General features: G+C 41.4%; 1 protein-coding gene across 3 annotated transcripts in view; it reads left to right on the forward strand.

Annotated features, from left to right (window-relative positions):
- WWP2 (WW domain containing E3 ubiquitin protein ligase 2) overlaps positions 1-20,195 on the forward strand; it is a 145,827-nt gene that overhangs the window by 24,071 nt on the left and 101,561 nt on the right. For all 3 annotated transcript variants that reach the window (XM_060130350.1, XM_060130354.1, XM_060130352.1), the window contains exons 3-4: positions 4,994-5,141; positions 5,483-5,604. In XM_060130350.1, the coding sequence (XP_059986333.1) occupies positions 4,994-5,141; positions 5,483-5,604 (270 nt within the window). The remainder of the gene's footprint in view (positions 1-4,993; positions 5,142-5,482; positions 5,605-20,195) is intronic.

Genomic DNA, 20,195 nt, shown 5'->3' on the forward strand with positions numbered 1-20,195 from the left:
AGCCTCTGGTGTAATTTGGGAGCTGTTGCTATGCTGTCCCCTCTCTGCCTCAGTTCCCTGTGCCTCTTCTAGTGCAGTCCTAGAGATTTATTTTTTTATTTTTTATCTTTAAAAATTTTTATTGGAGTATAGTTGATTTACAATGTTGTGTTAGTTTCAGGTGTATGGTAAAGTGAATCAGTTATGCATATGCATATATCCACTCTTTTTAAGATTCTTTTCCCATATAGGTCATTAAGGAATATTGAGTAGAGTTCCCTGTGTTATATACAGTAGGTCCTTATTAGTTATCTATTGTATTTATTTTTTAAATTAATTAATTTTATTTATTTATCTTTTTGGCTGCGTCGGGTCTTTGTTGCTGCGCGCGGGCTTTTCTCTAGTTGCGGCGAACGGCGGCTACTCTTCGTTGTGGTGCACGGGCTTCTCATTGCAGTGGCTTCTCTTGTTGCGGAGCATGGGCTCTAGGCACGAGGGCTTCAGTAGTTGTGGCACGTGGGCTCAGTACTTGTGGTTCTCTGGCTCTAGAGCGCAGGCTCAGTAGTTGTGGCACACGGGCTTAGTTGCTCTGTGGCATATGGGATCTTCCTGGACCAGGATTCGAACCCGTGTCCCCTGCATTGGCAGGCAGATTCTTAACCACTGCGCCACCAGGGGAGCCCTGGTTATCTATTTTATATATAGTAATAGTGTGTATATGTCAATCCCAATCTCCCAATTTATCCTTCTCCCCCAGTCCTAGAGTTTTACAATACACTTTTTAAACACACTAAGGTCCTCAAACGTAAGCCAACTATTTTATCTGATATTTAACTGAAGGAACACTGAAAACACAGCACAGCAAAGCAAAAAACTGGCTGTTTGGAACCTATAGAAGGATAATATGCCACACTCTGTTGCCTTCCTAAGAGCTTTTCAGGGGTATAATTTTGGAAATATGTGATTTTTTGCCTTATTTGTTGACTTTAAAAGCTAAATCCTATGTGAAGATGTGACTCCATGTATAAGAAACTGACATTTATATTTTATCAAATAGTAAATAAACTTTCTAGATAAACTTGAGACCTGTATTTTGGCTTGTCTTTTTTTTTTTTTTTTTTTTTTGCGGTACGCGGGCCTCTCACTGTTGTGGCCTCTCCCGTTGCGGAGCACAGGCTCCGGACGCACAGGCTCAGCGGCCATGGCTCACGGGCCCAGCCGCTCCGCGGCATGTGGGATCTTCCCGGACTGGGGCACGAACCCGTGTCCCCTGCATCGGCAGGCGGACTCTCAACCACTGCGCCACCAGGGAAGCCCTGGCTTGTCTTTTAAGAACAAGAAACATTGAAAATATCACCCCACTTATTAATTATAAATTACTGCGGGGAAAATGTATCTTTACAGTGGAGTGACCTGGCAAACCCCACATTAACCATGGGATCAAAATTAGTATCCCCAGTAGGAGGATGGCCTGGTGTGTACAGTAAGAAGTATACAACCTAACCTGTGTAGTTAGTATTCTTGACAAAAATGTTCACTGTAAATCTAACCATGAGGAAACAATCAGAAAAATGCAGGATTTAGCATTCTATAAGACAGCTGGTGGAAGGAAGTCTTTAAAAATCATTGTCATGGGGCTTCCCTGGTGGCACAGTGGTTGAGAGTCCGCCTGTCGATGCAGGGGACGCGGGTTCGTGCCCGGTCCGGGAAGATCCCACATGTACAGTTTGTTCATCTTGATTGGATCCTGGGTTGGGAGAAAAACAGCTATAAAAATATGTTTGGGGGACTTCCCTGGTGGCGCAGTGGTTATGACTCTGTGCTCCCAATGCAGAGGGCATGGATTCGATCCCTGGTCAGGGAACTAGATCCCACATGCATGCCACAGTTAAGAGTTGGCATGCCACACCTAAGAAGCCCGCGTGCCACAACTACAGAGCTGGAGAGCCGCAACTAAATCCTGGCACAATCAAATAAATAAATATTAAAAAAAAAAGTTAGGAACAACTGGGAAAATTTGAATATGGAATGGTTATCAAATGATGGAAGGAGTGACTATACATTTTTTTTTTAGGTATAATAATGGTGGTGTGGTAGGTGGAAGAATGCCCTTATTGTTTGGAATTGCATTCTGAAAGTAATCAGGGCCGATCTGTCATGATATCTCCAACTAACTTTTTTTTTAAATACAGATGTCATATATATATCTGGGTCCTGTGCTATCCAATAGGGTAGCAAGTATAGCCACATAGAACTATTTACATTAAAATTAAATAAAATTTAAAGCTCCAGTCCTCAGTCTCACTAGCCATATTTCAAGTGCTTTATAGCCACATGTATCTCATGGCAATGTATTGGAGAGCGCTGGTGTAGAACATTTTTATTATTGCGGAAGTTCTCTGGGTAATATTGATGATAGACGCTGAGAGAGAGACAGAAAAGCATATGTGGCAAAATGATAGCAGTTAGTAAATAATGTGCAATTATTTATTCTATTCTTTCAATTTTTATGTAAATTGGAAACTTCACAAAAAACTACTAACTGCACCATGTGATCTTAGATTGAGTCCAGGACTAGAAAAAAATCTTTTCTCTTTTGCTATAATGGACATTGATAGGGTAATTGGCAAAATTTGAATAAGGTCTGTACCTTAGATAATAGTATTAAAGAATGTTGAATTTCCCAGTGTTGATATTTATACTATGGTAACGTTAGAAAATGTCTTAGTTCTTAGAAAAGACACACTGAAGTATTTAGGGAGAGAAAAAGAGAGAGTAATAAAGCAAGTAGCGTAGAAAGTTAATATTTGGTGACTTTGGGTGAAGGGTTTTTTTAATCAAATTATTTTATTTATTTATTTATTTATTTGGCTGCGTTGGGTCTTCTTTGTGGCATGTGAGATCTTTTGTTGTGGCACGTGGGCTTCTCTCTAGTCGTGTCGTGCAGGTTTTCTGTCTCTAATTGAGACGCGTGGGCTCAGTAGTTGTGGCGCACGGGCTTAGTTGCCCCATAGCTTGTGGGATCTTACTTCCCCGACCAGGGATTGAACCCGCGTCCCCTGAGTTGGAAAGGGGATTCTCTACCACTGTACCACCAGGGAAGTCCCCGGTGAAGGGTTTATAAGAAATCTTTGTATTAGTCTTGCAGCTTTTCTAAATGTCTTAAATTATATCAAAAAAAATTTTTTTTAAAAGTAGATACTAAAAAAACAAGGACCAAAAGGGAAATTTGATGGAAGGGTTCAAAGAATCAGCCCGGGAGCTGGGAGGCTTGGTTCCAGGCTTAGCACTGCCTTTGACTAGCTCCGTGATTTTGGATATGTCTCACTTCCCTGGATCTTAGTTTGCCCAACTATTAAATAAAGGGTTTGAACTTGTTGATTTCAAAGAAACTGTCTAGCTCAAAATGGTAGGACTCTATATAACTAGTCCCTATTTTTAATCTATATTTTTACATTTAAGGGTCTGCCTGCAGATCTGCACTCACACCACCAGGTGGCCTCAGTTAACCTTTGTCTATGTGTGTAGTATTTTCATTTTCCCACTCTGGGCCACATTTCCCAGCTCTACGACCTTTTTTCCTAGTACCAACTCTTGTTGCTTCTTAATCTTCACGACAGCTTTTGTTGCTGTTGTTCCTTGACTTTCTCTCTAGTGTTCTTTTGGTCCTGGAGAAGACACGTATTGCTAAAAAACAATCAGAGGTGGCTTTGCCCTTTGCCAAGTTGTGGACCCTTATAGGACTGTCATCCCTCAGAAGGGTCTAGGAGGGAGAGGTTTGCTAACTCTTGATGGGAACTCAGGTTCAGGCAGTCTTGTCATCATGGGTAAGGAACGTCAGTTACATGCTCTGATTTGGGGCATAGGATAGAAAACATCCAGATGGGTTTTGTCCTAGTTATCTGGAGTTTCCACCATGGCTGATAAGTGCTACAAAAGGAGCTTGTCTAGCACCCAGCCCTGGGCGTATGCTTGCTTAGTTGGTGCTGAGCCCCTCGCTTGATGGTGCCGTGTAAGCATCAGAAATGCTGCCACATGAAGGAAATGAACAGAAGAGGAAATGCAGATGGTTAACAAGTACATGGAAAAACTATTCAATCTGGCTAGTAATTGAAGAAAAGCATTAGAACAAATAAGCAAAGTCTGGAAATGGCATATAGCATGGTGTGGAGTCAGGCTGCCGGGTGCACATTGTGGGTCGAAGCTCCCTGGATGTGTAGCCTGGGGCAATGACCTAGCTTCCCCAAGCTTGTTTCCTCCTGGGTGAAATGGAGTGATGATGTATTTCCTGCCTCATTGTAAGGATTGGGTTAGATAATGTGTGCATACCACAGGATCTGTAATAAGTGCTCATTAACTCTTAGCTATTATCTTTATACTATTTTTTTTTTACCTACATGATTTGCAAAGGGTGAAAAAAACATAGTACTCAGTGCTATGCAGTGTTTGGTGAAATGGATATATTCCTATAGTGCTGATAGGTGTCTACATGGGTTTAGAAAGGAACTGAGCAGTTTTAAGAACTTTAAAAAATGTTCATATCCTTTGGAAGAATACTCAGAAATGCATGCAGATACTATATACATTTGTGGTCATTTTCCCCGAGCCAAAAGTTGGAAGCAATCTGTTCAACAGTGAAAGAATAGTTGCCTAAATTATGGTGTATGCTTGTAATGGGCTTATATTGCAGCTTTTTAAAATGGATTTTGGGGGGAGAGGACTTTTTAAAGAATTGGAGACATAAAAGATGAAAGTCTAGAAAGTCTGTATTTACCAACATCTTAATGATAATTATCCCAGTGTTTTCCGTTTAGGAGTGATTTTTTCTCTTATGCTTCTTTTCTTATGCTCTTTTTATATCCTCACATTAAAAAAGAAGTCTTTTTAGAATGAGGAAAAGACAAAATTTCTTTTTTTAAAAGAAACAACAAAAAAAGAGGGAGAACATCTGCCACAGGGGGGCAGCTGGGAGCCCTCTGACTCATCCTTGACTTCTTCTGTCTTTCCTGTCCAGTGGTGTCAGCAAAGCCCAAGGTGCATAGTCGTCAACCTCGAATTAACTCGTTTGTGGAAGTGGCAGTGGATGGACTCCCCAGTGAGACCAAGAAGACTGGGAAGCGAATTGGGAGCTCCGAGCTTCTCTGGAACGAGATCATCATTTTGTAAGAGAAAACCCCTTCTCTCCGAATGCGGCCCCCCGGGAGAATAGAGGAAGGGGTTGTGGGAAATCCAGGTTTCCTGTAGCAGCCTCTAGGCCTTCCGCCTTTGGTACCTGAGGCACCTTCTCTTCAGGTGTTTCTACATCATTGAGCTCACAGAGTGTTCATTGTTAGCTAGATGGTTACAGGGTCAGCTCTCGGGGGGAAAGGGTATATGTGAGTGTCTTCCTCTTTGGGGTTCCCCCCACCTTCAAGATGTCAGCAGGGTAGTTTCTCTGTTTTCTTCTAAGTTACAGGAGTGACTGATCTGCTTGGATATGATGAATCAAGTATTTGTTTTCCAGGAATGTCACGGCCCAGAGTCATTTAGATTTGAAGGTCTGGAGCTGCCACACCTTGAGAAATGAACTGCTAGGCACCGCCTCTGTCAACCTCTCCAATGTCCTGAAGAACAATGGGGGCAAAAGTATGTACAAGGAAGGGGTACCTGACGTCATTCATTTGTGGGGGTGGGGAAAAGAATGTGAAGGCATGGATGTCTCTCACATGGTGGATAAACCTGGTGATGCAGTTTCCTCTAGGACCAGAGGCTGCAGTTACTGTACTCCCCGTGGATGTGGTCCGTGGAGTTCTAGGAAGGCTGAGAGCTACTCCTCTATTGCGGAACTCAGCCCCTTGGTCCAGGGCCCCTAGTGGTGGGATGCACTGATGTCCCCCCCTTGATCCTTCCTCAGGGCTGTATACTTTCCCTCTGCCCCTCTTTTCCTGATCCTGATGTGTGACGTGTAAAATCAAACTGTCAAATGCCTCCAGCCTAAATCATTACTTTCCTAGTCTGATCCCTCAAACACAACAAAGGAGCTTCGTCTGTGGGTGGGTGTGTACATGTGTGCCTGCCTGTCTGCGTGGAATGGTGTTACAAATGGTGCCCTGTGCTTAGAAGGCGCTCGATAAACATTTCCTGGTTGTTGGAATGCAGTGGAAGCTCTATCATGATTATTCAGCATGCCTCGGCTGCACGGAAATCTAAATTCTCACGTCTGTTTATTGCTGTTTGTGGTCAGTGGAGTAACCCATGGCGGAGGTATCTGGATCCTCCCTCATAAAGCCTCTATTCAGAGCAGTACCAGATGTGGCGAGGGAATGCCACAGAAAGAAAGGCTCCTTCTTTTCTTGATGTGTGCTGTCTAGCAAATATTTTCTGAACGTGGATTTAGTTTAAGAGAGATGTGTGGGTGGGGAGCCCCGAGTCCCAGGGAGAGTGCTGCTTGATTCAAGAGTCTTTCCTTTCTGAGCCTGTCCTTTCTGATGGGCCTCTTGAATGGGGTGTGAGGCTCCCCCGGTCTTTTTCTTTCTGCTGGGCACACACTGATGTGGTGAACCCACTCTGGACTCGGGAATCGTCTGAAATGAGGATCTGCCTCTATTCTAATTCTGCAGGGAACACCCCGCTGCTCTGTCTTCTGAGTCGGTCTTTATTTTCCCAAATGCTAGCCTGCCTTTTATAATTTGATTCTCAAGGAGGATTATATTTACTATGTCATTTGGAAATAGACTTGTGGGCATTCTCACATTAGGATCAGCAAGCGACATGAGTGTCCTTTTCTCTCCTTTTTCATTTGTCCAGTTGGCATACTTTTGCTTTCAATTACAAAAGTAATTGTTGAAAACTTGGGAATCACACAAAAGCACACAGACACACAAAGAAGATAAAATTCTCCTGGAAGCAAAGTACCTAGTGATAATTATTGTTAACATTTTGATACATGCCTTTCTGAGCCTTTCTTCCCTGTGTGCAGTGTATTAATATTTAAGACATCAGTGAAACAAAATTGAGATCATACATGAACTTATTATTTTGCAACATGCATTCTTCTCTTTAAAATGTATTACTATATCTTTATTTTTAATTGTGATTAAAAAAAACACATAACGTAAAACTTACCGTCTTAACCATTTTTAAATGTACAATTCAGTGGCATTAAGTACATTGACAGGATTCTGCAGCCATCACCTCCATCCGTCTCCAGGACTTTTTCATCTTGCTAAACGCAAACTCTATACCCGTTAAACAGTAACTCCCTCCCTTCTCTCAACCCACACCATTCAACTCTCTGTCCCTATGAATCTGCTTACTCTAGGTACTGCATATGAGTGGCATCATACAGTATTTACCCTTTTGTGTCTGACTTCTTTCACTCAGCATAATGTCCTTAAGCCTCTTTCACGTGGTATGTATCAGAATCACCTTTTTTTTCTTTCTTTTTAAATTTTATTTTATTTTATTTTGGCCACACTGCACGGCTTGTGGGATCTTAGTTACCTGACCAGGGATTGAACCTGGGCCCCCGGCAGGGAAAGCACGGAGTCCTAACCGCTGGACGGCTCAGTAGTTGTGGCTCGTGGGTTCTAGAGTGCAGGCTCAGTAGTTGTGGTGCATGGGCTTAGTTGCTCTGCGGCATGTGGGATCTTCCCGGACCAGGGCTCGAACCCGTGTCCCCTGCATTGGCAGGCGGATTCTTAACCATTGCGCCACCAGGGAAGTCCCCAGAATCACCTTTTTAATGCCGAATAATATTGCATTGTATGCCGCATTTTGTTGATCCATTCATCCATCCAAGGACATTTGGGTTGCTTCTACTTTTTGCCTGTAGTGAACAGTGCTGTTGTGAACATGGGTGTCCAAATATCTCTTCAAGTCCCTGCTTTCAGTTCTTTTGGATATATATTCAGAAGTAGAATAGCTGCATCACATGGTAATTCTATTTTAATTTTTTGAGGAACCGCCATACTGTTTTCCATAGCTGTTGTACCATAAAATATTTAATTGTTCCTCAAAAGTCAGTTTTTGATGACTGTCTGGTAGTAGTCTTATCAGATGGCTGTGTGAAAATTTAAGGTTGAACATTTGGGTAGTTTTCAGTATTTCAGTCACAAATAATGCTATTTTGATAAACTTATAAGTTTACAAATCTTTATACCAATTGTTAAAAATGTGTATTAAATTATTGAACATAGTCTTGCTGGATTTAAACATTTTTCAAGGTTTTGGACACATTGCCAGATTACCCTCCAGAAAAGTTCTACCCATTTATCCTTCCATCAGCAGTAGCTGAGATGGCTGGTTTTTATTGCACTTTAACATTTATTGGATTTATTTGTAAAAAAATATATAAATATATATATATTTTTAGCCTATTTTATAATTAACATTTTGCCAGATTTGCTTCATCTATTTCTTTTTGGTTGCAGTATTTAAAGTAAATTACAGGTGTTTCAACCTTTTATCCTAGATTCTTCAGCATGCATCTCATTAAAAAAGGACTTTTGTTAACATAATTACTGTACCATTATCACACCTGGCAATATTTACACGAATTCCTCATTATCACCTAATACCCAGTTCATATTCGATTTCACCATCTATCTCAAAGTGTTGTTTTACAGTTGGTTTGCCCCAACCTGGATTTGGGCAACGTCCCCTCATTGCATTTGGTGGTTATGTCTTTGAAGTCCCCCCACCTCCACTCCACCTTTTTTAAAGCTGTAATTTACTCAAGGAGACTGATTTTTTTTTTTTTTTTCTTTTACGCGGGCCTCTCACTGTTGTGGCCTCTCCCGTTGTGGAGCACAGGCTCCGGACGCGCAGGCTCAGCGGCCATGGCTCACGGGCCCAACCGCTCCGCGGCATGTGGGATCTTCCCGGACCGGGGCACGAACCCCTGTCCCCTGCATCGGCAGGCGGACTCTCAACCACTGCGCCACCAGGGAAGCCCTGAATGTTTTTAAAGTGTGTTTATTGCCTTATTAATGTCCTTTGCTCATTTTTTTACTGAAATGTGCATTTTTCTCTTTTGGTTTTGAGAGAGCTCTTTATATGTTAAGGCTGTTATTCTTTGTCTTGTAATTTGTGTTTTCCCAGTTTTTCATTTGCATTTTAATTTTTCAGGCTTTTTCTTTTTTCCATACAGATGTTTTAAACTTTCTGTAGTCAAGTCTGTTACCTTTTATATTTTCAGCCTTTTCTTTTATGTTTTGGAAGGCTTTCCTTTATTCTGAGATCAGGTAAATGATCATCTCTATTTTCCCCTAGTTCATTGTGATTTTATTTTTTAAATTTAATTCTTCATCCAAATGAATTTATCTTTGTGTACAGTGTGAGTAGGGATCTAATTTAATTTTTCCTGAATAGTTAACTGATTACTTTAGCACTACTTATTAAATAACCTATCTATATCCCCAGTGATCTGAGTTGCTACCTTAAGCATATATTAAAAACATATGTATATTTGGGCCTGTTTGGGACTTTCCATTCATTGCTGTTTTTTATCAGCCTTTTCAAATCACTCTGCCTTAGCTAGTATAACATTATGTTATGTTTTTAATATCTGACAGTTCAAGTTTCTCTTCTTTTCAAAATCTTCCTGCCTCTTTTCTTTGCATGGATGACATCATCACATGAATTTTACATTATTTTGTCAGGTTCTCCCCTCTTCCTATTCTCCTACCCCCAATCTCTTGAGATTTTTGTTGGAATCTATCATATGTAAAGTTTCTTTATGGAGAATTTTCATACCAGGAACATGGAATGTCTCTAAATTCACTCAAATCATTTTGAAGTTATCTTCAGATAGATTCTTTTAGTTTTTAAAGGAGGTTTGATATTATTTTCAGTGGGATCTTTTTCTATTATGTCTTCTAACTTAGTGTTGTTGGTATATGACTATTGTTTCTGTATTTTCTTTTATATAATCAGTCACTTGCTGAATTCTTAGTATAGGTTTTCAACAGTTTCTTTTGGATTTTCTTGGTAGACGTTTATGTGGTTTCTAAGATCAAAAATTTTGATCGTCTTAGGAGATAATTTTACTTCTTTTTCTTTGTTAGTTGCTTTGTATACAACTTCCTGTTTTAGTGGTGATGGAGTGGGCATTCTCCCCTAATAACTAAGCTTATAGTGACTTCTTCAGGTGTCAGGTTGGGTATTAGTTGGTAACCTGTCTTCTTGGTTTACTAATCATTGTTGTCTTTTTAAAAAAATCAGGATAAGGGTTGAATTTTGAGCAAATGTTTTTATTTTATCTTTTAAAAAATATTTACTTATTTGGCTGCGTCGGGTCTTAGTTGTGGCACGCGAGATCTTTTAGTTGCAGCATGCAGCAAATAGCTTTTAAGCAACCATTGGGATAATTATATGTTTCTCCTTTCAATGTATTATATTAATTTCCTTGTAGTAACAACCTTAGAATTTCTAGAATATACCTAATTGCTCATGGTAGATTATTCCTTGAAAATTTTTTTAGAATTACATGTTCATATTTTATTTGGGGGTTTTCCATCTAATTCATAAGTGACATTTGTTTGTAGTTTTGTACTATTTTTGTCATCTTTGGAATCAAGTCTAGGCTAATTTTATAAAGTAAATTGAAGTGCTTTCCAACTTCGGGAATAGACTCTATAACATGGGAATTATCTGTTCCATGAGTGCAGGAAAGAGCTCACCCATAAAACCAACTAGGTCTGGCAGCTTTCTCTGAAATAATTCTTTGATGACTTTTTCAGTTCTTTCCCCATAATGATTGGTTTGTTCAGCTTTTCTGATTCATCTTGTGTCAATTTTGTTAATTCATATATTCTAAGAAAACTGTTTCATGAGATATTCAAATTATTAATATAAAGATTTGAGATAGCATTCTCATTTTTTAAAATGTTTCTAATTTTTCTCACTTAAAAATGTTGGTATTTGTGTGTTTTTTCCCCATTTTTTTTTCTTGACTGGCATAAACATTCTTGTTTTAACTTTTGGCTTTTAATTTATTTTTCAGAGGACAACTACTTGGACTTATTTATCAATTATACCATGTTTTCTAATGTTAATTTCTATTTTTAACTTGGTTAATCTTTTTCATCTTTTTGCTTTATTTATTCAATAGTCAGTCATTTATAGCTTTTTGAGTTGAAAGCTTAGTGCATTTATTTTTGTCCCATCTTATTTAATAATAAAAACATTCTTGCTTTAAATTTGTCTTTGATTTTTACCCCACTTTGTATTCAAAATTTTTTCTGTTAAAGAAAAGTGCACAAATCTTAAGTGAGACAGCTCAATGAATACTTACATGTGTTCACATCTGTGTAATCACCACTCAAATCAAGAGATAGAACATTCCCAGAACCCCAGAAATTTCCCCATGTCGCTTGCTTGCCCTGCCCTGAGATAACAACTATTCTGAATTTTATCACTGTTGATCACTATTGATTAGTTTTGCCTATTCTTGAATTTTGTATCAGTGAAATCAATTCATCTGTGCTTTTGCATGTAATGAGAGTTTGTTTTTTTTTTACTGGGGTATGGTATCCTATTGTATGAATATACCACAATTTATTTGTCTCATCTCCTGTTGGTAGACATTTGGGTTAGTTCCAGTTTTTAGCCATCATGAGCAAAGCTGCTGTGAACATTCTTCTACAAGAATTTTGGAAGACACAGACATACACTTCTGTTAAATCTATCTATGTGTCTATCTATCTATATCTATCTTGGGGACTTGTTTCATAGGGTGGATGTATGTTTAGCTTTAGTAGAGCCTGTCTGGTGGAGAACGAATTTGCCATCCCCTACATTTTGCTGTGTTCTGCTCCTTTTTTGTAATTGCTCTTGTGATTTTCTCTTTGAGCCCAGCGTGATTCAGGAGGATGTTTCCTATGGCTCCCAGGGGCTGTGTTGCTTGTGGCAGTGGCTGCAGCTTCTACTGCTCTTGCTGACGCCAGCCTTAGCACTTTGAGTGTGTGGCTGGGTTTAGTAGTGAGGCACATCAGATCCGAATCTGATGGAAAATTTGGGCAGTGGGCTGCTTTTTCTTAGAAAAACATATCTAGGATGACAATATAGATAATATTCTGGCTGTGTTTCCTAAAGCCCTCTGTATAGAGCAAGGCTGTTTCTGATGATTGCAAATCTGTCATGTAGAGAAGTGGTTAAGAACATGTGGACTCTGGAGTCAGACTCCCGGGGTTTGAATCCTGATTCCACCAGCTTTGTACATCAGACACTTAACTTCTCAGTGCTTCTGTTTCCTTGTCTGTAAAATATTGTTTTGAGATTAAGTGAGCTAACAACAGTATGTGACACATGTTCATACTATAGTAGTAGTAGTAGTAGTAATGGTAGTTATTATTCTGTCTCCTCTGATAGTTTCCTTCCCAAAGATTGAGAGGTACAAATCCCAGAGATGGACAGCAGAGACCCAGTTTCCTGATATGGGACCTCCTTGCCTAACTGGGAGGCAGCCCTGAGGTTGTTCCAAGAGAGAATTCTAAGACTGGACAAATGCAAAAGCTTTGCGGGTGTGGAGTGGGGAGGCCATTATTAACATGTGACATTTTCCAGCACCACAGTCTTGGAGCCTGCGCTCCTTGGGGAGCTGCTGGACGGGAAATGTTTGCAGAGTGGTGTCTAAGTATGAATACGGTTTCGTAGGGTAGTGGGTTACAGTAGGTGAGGTGACTCCTCTCATTGTGGCCGGGTCTTCCTGAAACCACTTTTCCTGGGAAAGGGAGTGACGGGTAGCGGTTACCCCACCTGGTGTTTTTCTGCTCCATGGGACATAATTCATTCTTTCATTTGCTCCCTTGTTTTCCCCTGGGTGGACTTGGAGGTTGACTGGGAGACCCAGCTGATGTTTCCTGCCTCCCCCTGGTCGAGGGATGCTGCAGTGGAGGGTTTTACTCGAGTCCAGCAGTTACGTAATGGTCAGCCTTGGCTGACTCTGCAGGGACATTGACCTGGCAGTGGCTGCACGGAGGACTTGACCAAAAGTCCTGGTTTGGTTCTTAAGGATGGTTCTAGTCATCTCTGTGTGGAAGCCAGCTTTTGAGTTTGACTATTGCTTTTTTTTAATTTATTTTTTGGGGACTTCCCTGGTGGTCCAGTGGTAAAGAATCTGCCTTCCAATGCAGGGAACAGGGGTTTGATCTCTGACCGGGGAACTAAGATTCCACATGCTGTGGGGCAAATAAGCCCACGTGCCACAACTACTGAGCCTGCACGCCACAACTAGAGGGCCTGCATGCTGCAAACTACAGAGGCCATGCACCACAACTAGAGAGAGAAAACCCACATGCCACAACTAGAGACAAGCCCGCGAGCTGCAACAAAAAATCCTGCATGCTGCAATGAAGATCCTGTGTACCGCACCTAAGACCCAATGCAGCCAAAAAATAAAGAATAAATAAATACAATAAAATAAAAATTAAAAAATCTTTAAAAAAGTTAAGTCCCCGAAGCAAGAACCAATGCTTTAAAAAAATAAAAATAATAAAATTTATTTTTTAAAAAATTGAATGAATACGAATTTTAAATTTATTTATTTATTTACTTACTTACCTGTCTGTCTGCGCCGGGTCTTAGTTGCAGCACGTGGGATCTTCGTTGCTGCCTGCAAAATCTTTAGTTGCAGCGTGCGAACTCTTAGTTGCGGCAGGTGGGATCTAGTTCCCTGACCAGGGATCGAACCCTGGCCCCGTCTGGAGTTCTTGGGAGCACGGAGTCTTAGCCACTGGGCCACCGGGGAAGTACCCTGAATACCGATTTTATTTTATTTTTTTTGCGGTACGCGGGCCTCTCACCGTTGTGGCCTCTCCCGCTGCGGAGCACAGGCTCCGGACGCGCAGGTTCAGCGGCCATGGCTCACGGGCCTAGCGGCTCCGCGGCATATGGGATCTTTCCGGACTGGGGCACGAACGTGTGTCCCCTGCATCGGCAGGTGGACTCCCAACCACTGCGCCACCAGGGAAGCCCAGAACACCGATTTTTAAAAACCTTTTTATTAGGGGAATTTTCAAACATAATCCCCAACCCCCAGTAGTCACCAGCATGTTTCATCCGTACCCGCCCACTGGATGATCTTCATTTCTTTCTGGCTTGGTAGCAGATAGGAGTTGAGACCCACTTTTCTCTTGTAGCTCTCCTCTCTGGTAGTTGGACTCATCAACACTGCAGACCTTGGCACTACCAGATTGCCCTGCTTTCAAGGAGGGAAATATGGCTTGAAGTAGATTAAAAAAATATATCCAAACTTCTTTATTTTAAAATAATTTCAAATTCAGAGACAAGTTACAAGGCTAGGACAAAGAACTCCCCTATACTCTTCATCCATGTGGTGAAATTTTGATGCATTTGCCTTAACATCGTCTGTATGTCTGTATATGTATGTATGGTGATTTGCTGAATCATTTTAAATTATAAATCTTATACATCTTTGTCCCTGAATATTTAAATGTGTATTTCCTAAGAAGGATATTTTCTTGCCTAACCACTATAAATGAACCTAATCAAGAAATCTAACATTTTTACAGTATTGTTATGTAATTTATATTTTCTAATTGTTGCAAAAATGCACTTCAGGTGATTTCCAGGATCCCATGCAAGATTGTGCATTACATTTGGTTGTCCTTAAATCTGGAGTCAGTTCCTCAGCCTATTTTTGTCTTTGATGACACTGTCATTGTTAAAGAGTTCAGGCTGTCTTTTTGTAGAATCTCCTCAGTTTAGATTCAGAGTACTACACATTTTTGGCAGGAGCATTCCAGAAGTGATGTTGCGTCCTTCTCAGTGTGTCAGATCAGGGGGCACACAACTCAGCTTGTTTCATTATTGATGATGTGAACTTTGACCATTGGGTTAGGGTTGTGTCTGCCAGGCTCTCCACTGTAAAATGACTATTTTCTCTTTATAACTAAGACGTTTTTTATGGGGAGATACCATACTTTGAGACTATGTAAATATCTGTTCCTCATCACACCTTCACCTACTAGTATTTGCATTCATTAATGATTTTTGTCTGAATCAGTTAATATTCTGATGGTCGCAAAATTTTTTTTCCAATTTAGTCATTCCTTCTACATTTATTAGTTGACATACTGCTGCAAGGAAGAGCTTTTCTTTTTCCTTTATGTAGGTATGTATTATCAGTCTCAACTCATGGATTCTTATTTTATGCATGGGTTATAATTTATTACTGCCATTATTTTATGCTCAAAATATCCCTGGTTTGGCCAGTGGGTGCCTCTTCAAGCTTGCTCCTATATCCTTTTTTTTTTTTTTGCGATACATGGGCCTCTCACCGCTGCGGCCTCTTCCACCACGGAGCACAGGCTCCGGACATGCAGGCCCAGTGGCCATGGCTCACGGGCCCAGCTGCTCCGCGGCATGTGGGATCCTCCCGGACCGGGGCACGAACCCGCATCCCCTGCATCGGCAGGTGGACTCCCAACCACTGCGTCACCAGGGAACCCCTCCTGTATCCTTGGACATGTCCCCATCATATAGTTTTTTCCAAGCATCATCCAACATAGATAGAATTTACTATGTGATAAAGGTGGCATTTAAAATCAGTAAAGAAAGGTGAACAAATTGGGACCATTGGTTAACCCAGTGGTTTTCAAAGTGTGGTGTCCAGATCAGCAGCATAGGCGTCACCTGGAAACATATTAGAAACATAAATTCTCAGGCCCTCTCCCAGTCCTACAGAATCAGAAAACCTGGAGATAGGGCCCAGCAATGTGTGTTTTAACAAATGCTCCAGGGCATTCTGATGCCGGTTCAAGTCTTAGAACCACTGAGTTACCACTTGGGAAAAAAATACAGTTAGATACCTTCCTTACACTGACACTTGTGCTGGTTTTCTTTATTTAGTTTTTAAACGTTTAACCCTTTAATCAATCTGGAGGTTTTTTTGGTGTATGGTGTAGGGCAAGGATCTAGTTGTATTTTTTCCTTATGGGTTTTATGGTGTCACTGTTTTCACTGGAGGGAGTGCCAGTATCAGTTTGGACATACCTATTCTCACTGCTTTTTTTTTTAAATTTTTATTTTTTTGGCTGCGTTGGGTCTTAGTTGCAGCATGCGGGATCTTCATTGAGGCATGCGAGATCTTTCGTTGTGGCGCACTGTCTCTTCGTTGCCACACTCGGGCTTCTCTCTAGTTGTGGCGCGCGGGGGTCCAGAACGTGTGGGCTCTGTAGTTTGTGGCACGCGGGCTCTCTTGTTGAGGCGCGCGAGCTCTGGCGTGCAGGCTTAGTTGCCCCGCGGAATGTGGGATCTTAGTTCCCCGACCAGGGATTGAACCTGTGTCCCCTGCATTGGAAGGTAGATTCTTTACCACTGGACCACCAGGGAAATCCCCTCACTGCTCTTTTTCTTCAAAACTTTCTTGGCTCTTGAGCCTTCATTTTTCCTGAAAGACTTTATGTATACACACACACGCACATAAATATCTATTCTGTGTCTATATATTCAAGGTGATGAGTTTATGCTAAAATCTCCAATTCTAATTCAACCTCACAGAGTTCTTCCTAACTTTCCTCCTTTCCCCACTAGAGCCCTGGCTCTCACCATCATCCACATCTTTACTCATTTCTGTATGCACAGGAGGCGGTTAGAGAATTGCTGTCCCCAGACCACTGTGAAAAATGAAGTACCTTCGAAAAGCTTTTTGCTTATGCTCTTCGTTTTCTATGCGTGTCTGTTTTCTTTCCCCATGTGTGTCTCCCAGATTTAAAAAAAAAAAAATGAGAGAGGGAGAAAAAGCAAACAGCTCCCTATTTATTTAAAAATCTTATAAGCAGAGGGTTGTTACTGCACTTTATGTTCCAAGAACAGATAGGCCAGTCACGAGTGCTGTACCACCTCCCTCCCTCTTCCATGAGGATGAAGTGTTCTGGTGGGTGGGCCATGCATCTCAAGGAGGCAGGCCTGACAGACAGTGCATGCATTTATTTTAAAGTAAACACCACACTGTTTTTCCAGTTTTTCAACAAAAAGAGAAATAAACCACTGATCCTTGGAACCTGAGTCAGAGGGAGAAGAGAGAAACTTTTAAAAAATTGCTCCTAAGTTAATAACAATTTTAAATTTAAGTTTGAGAAATTATTCACTGTTTCTTCAGATGAGGAGGAGGCGGGCAAGAGACAAAAGTGAAAGGAAGGATGTGACAGTCCTGTAAGCTGGTAGGGAGCTATTATTTAGGGCATAGCTACAAACTCCAGTGCCTTGATTAGGCCTGATGGGAGAATGGCCAAACCAGTTCTGCATAGCCAAGTAGTTACTTTTATGAGCCTGGTAAACCACTAAGACCTAGTTATTTCAGTCTCATGGAATACTCACAGAAGATTTCTGAGAAATTCTCTCTTGCTCCCCAAATTGAAAATAGTATAATTGTATCTCTGGGATGTGCCCCCCCACCCCCCATACCACAATCCGCAGATGCTCAAGTCCCTTATATAAAATAGCATAGTATTTGCATATTACCTATGTACATACCCCCGTATACTTTAAATTATCTCTAGATTATCTATAATACCCAATACAATGTAAGTGCTTTGTAAATAGTTGCTGGAGCACAGCAAGTTCAAAGTTTGCTTTTGGGAATTTTCTGGAATTTTTTTTCCTGAATATTTTTGATCCACACTTGGTTGTATCTGAGAATATGGAGCATGTGGATATGTGGCAGGGGAGGCTGACTATTAATATTTTTTCTGATAATAAAAGCAACGTATGCTCCTAAAACTGAAAATGTTACTGTTATTTTTCTGATTATTATTGTTGTTTTATGCTTATTGAAAAAAAGACAAAGAACATTGTGAGTGCTAAGTATGTATCAGGCATTGTTCTGAATTCTTGATCTCTATCTATCTATCTATGTCTATATCTATTCTTTCCATTTAATCCTCCTGCATACCTATAATGTAGGTTGTACTGCCATCCCCTTTAATGAGGAAATAGGCAGATTTTATGTAACTTGCCCAAGATCACATAGTAGGTGGTGGCAGAGTTGGGATTTAACCCAGGCCTTTTTGGTCTCAAAGACTTTGCCTGCAACCTCTGCATATACTGCCTTCCAAAGAAGGAGAAGGTTAAAAATCACTGGAAATTCTTTTTTTCCCCCCACAAAGCTAGCAAATCTTGTTCCGTTATTATGAACTCCATTGAATGTTTGCATTTTTTTTTTTTTTCTGTGCGGTACACTGGCCTCTCACTGTTGTGGCCTCTCCAGTTGCGGAGCACAGGCTCCGGACACGCAGGCTCAGCGGCCATGGCTCACGGGCCCAGCCGCTCCGCGGCATGTGGGATCTTCCCAGACCGGGGCACGAACCCGTGTCCCCTGAATCGGCAGGCGGACTCTCAACCACTGCGCCACCAGGGAAGCCCCTGTTTGCATTTTTTAAAGACAATTTTTTAGAGCAATTTTAGAGTTCACAGCAAAATTGAGAAGGTACATGGAAATTTTTTTATTCAGAGCTAACCCGGTTAATACTTTGTTATATATCCACTCAGCTTTTTGGGGGTATGTCAACCATATATATATCTATATCTATATCTATATCTATATCTATATCTATATATATATATATATATATAAAATATATATATGTATAGGTGTGTGAGTGTCTAACCTTTTCCCCAAATTGGGAACTCACTCTACATATTGCTTTATAACTTGCTTTTTTTCACCCAGTTTTTCTACCTCAATGAAACTAGATCCTTTTAATGGCTACAACAGCATTTTTTTGGTATGAATGCACCATAGTTTAACAGATCTTTTATTGTTGGCCGTTTCTGCGTCTTTACTACTACAAGCAAGACTTTTCAGTAAATTCTTGTAATGATATCTTTGTTCTCCTGTCCTTTTTTTCCCTTAGGGTAGTAAATTCCTAGGCATGCATTGCTGGGTCAAAAGGCAGGCACGCTGCAAGTTCTGTGATATATCTGTGGCCTGGGTCTGCTGCAAAGACTGGACCCGTTTACACAACCCACCGTGTGTGTGCACGTGTACTTGTTTCCCTTCCCCCAGTGGCGCTGGGCATTACCAGTCTTTTAACCTCTGCCAGTCTGTTCGGCTGTGACAGTGATTTCTCTTTGTTATTTTAATTTGCATCTCTTTTCTTTTCTCCTCTCCCTTTCCTTCTTGAGGAACTCCTGGGTAAACTTTTGTCCTTGCTGCCTTGCTGCAAATGCTGTACCAGGTCTCAGGTCACCTCCATGTGACTCCATCCAGGGTCAGTTCTCACTTCCAACTCACTTGCCTTGCAGACTGGATACAAGGAATCCATCCCTCCAACTTGACCTACTCTTTTCACTTGGTTTTCAGGGCACCACGCCCGGCTGGTGTTCTGTCTATCTTTCCAGTCACTCTTTTCCAGTCTCCTTTGCTGGTTTTCTCCTCGCTGGTCCAGAAGCCTTGGGATACCCCAAGTTGGCTTAGTCCTGCATCCACTTGTTAATTTATACCTCTTCCTTTCATGATCTCGTCCAGCCTCACGGCTTTAAATTTGGTCCGTTCACCTATGACTTGCACCCTGGACCTTTCTCCGGGCAACCTGAGACCGTGTTTCTGGATGTCTAATCAGCATCCTCGAATTAACATGTTAAAAGCTGAGCTGTCAGCTTTCCATTTAAGGCAACGGAGATGGAGATTTGGTGTTGCTCAGGCTGAAAACCTGGGTGTCCTCCTTGACGCCATTCTTTCTATTACAACCCCCACCCGGTCCATCAACATGTCCTGCCCTCATTACCTTCGAGATACCTTGGAGGAACTGACTGTTTCTCACCCTGACAGTTGCCGTCACCCATGTCCACCTCACCACCACTTCTCAACTCAGGAGGCAAAGGCCTCCTAACTGGTCTCCCGGCATCATCTGCGTTTGTCTCCCTACACTTCATTTTTGAGCCCAGCAGCCAGAATGATCCAACTCATAAGTCGAATCACATCCCTCCTCCAGTGGTTGCCTTTCTCACTAAAAGTAAAAACTGAAGTCCTTCCCAAACGGCCTAAAAAGCCTTCCCTGATCTTTCTGTCACCTCTCTGTTACCCCATCTCAATCATTCCACCCTCACCAAACCACCTCCTGCCCACAGGCCTTTGTGCTCTTCCTCCAGCCCACTGCTGCTCTTGCCTCAGGGCCTTAGCACCGCCCTGACCTTCTTCCCAAAATATTTCTTCCTTGTGTGTCCTTCTGCCTTTCTCCCTCACCCACTTCCAGCCCACTCAGATGTCACCT

This window comes from Lagenorhynchus albirostris, chromosome 19 (assembly GCF_949774975.1).
Source record: "Lagenorhynchus albirostris chromosome 19, mLagAlb1.1, whole genome shotgun sequence".
Classification (NCBI taxonomy): domain Eukaryota; kingdom Metazoa; phylum Chordata; class Mammalia; order Artiodactyla; family Delphinidae; genus Lagenorhynchus; species Lagenorhynchus albirostris.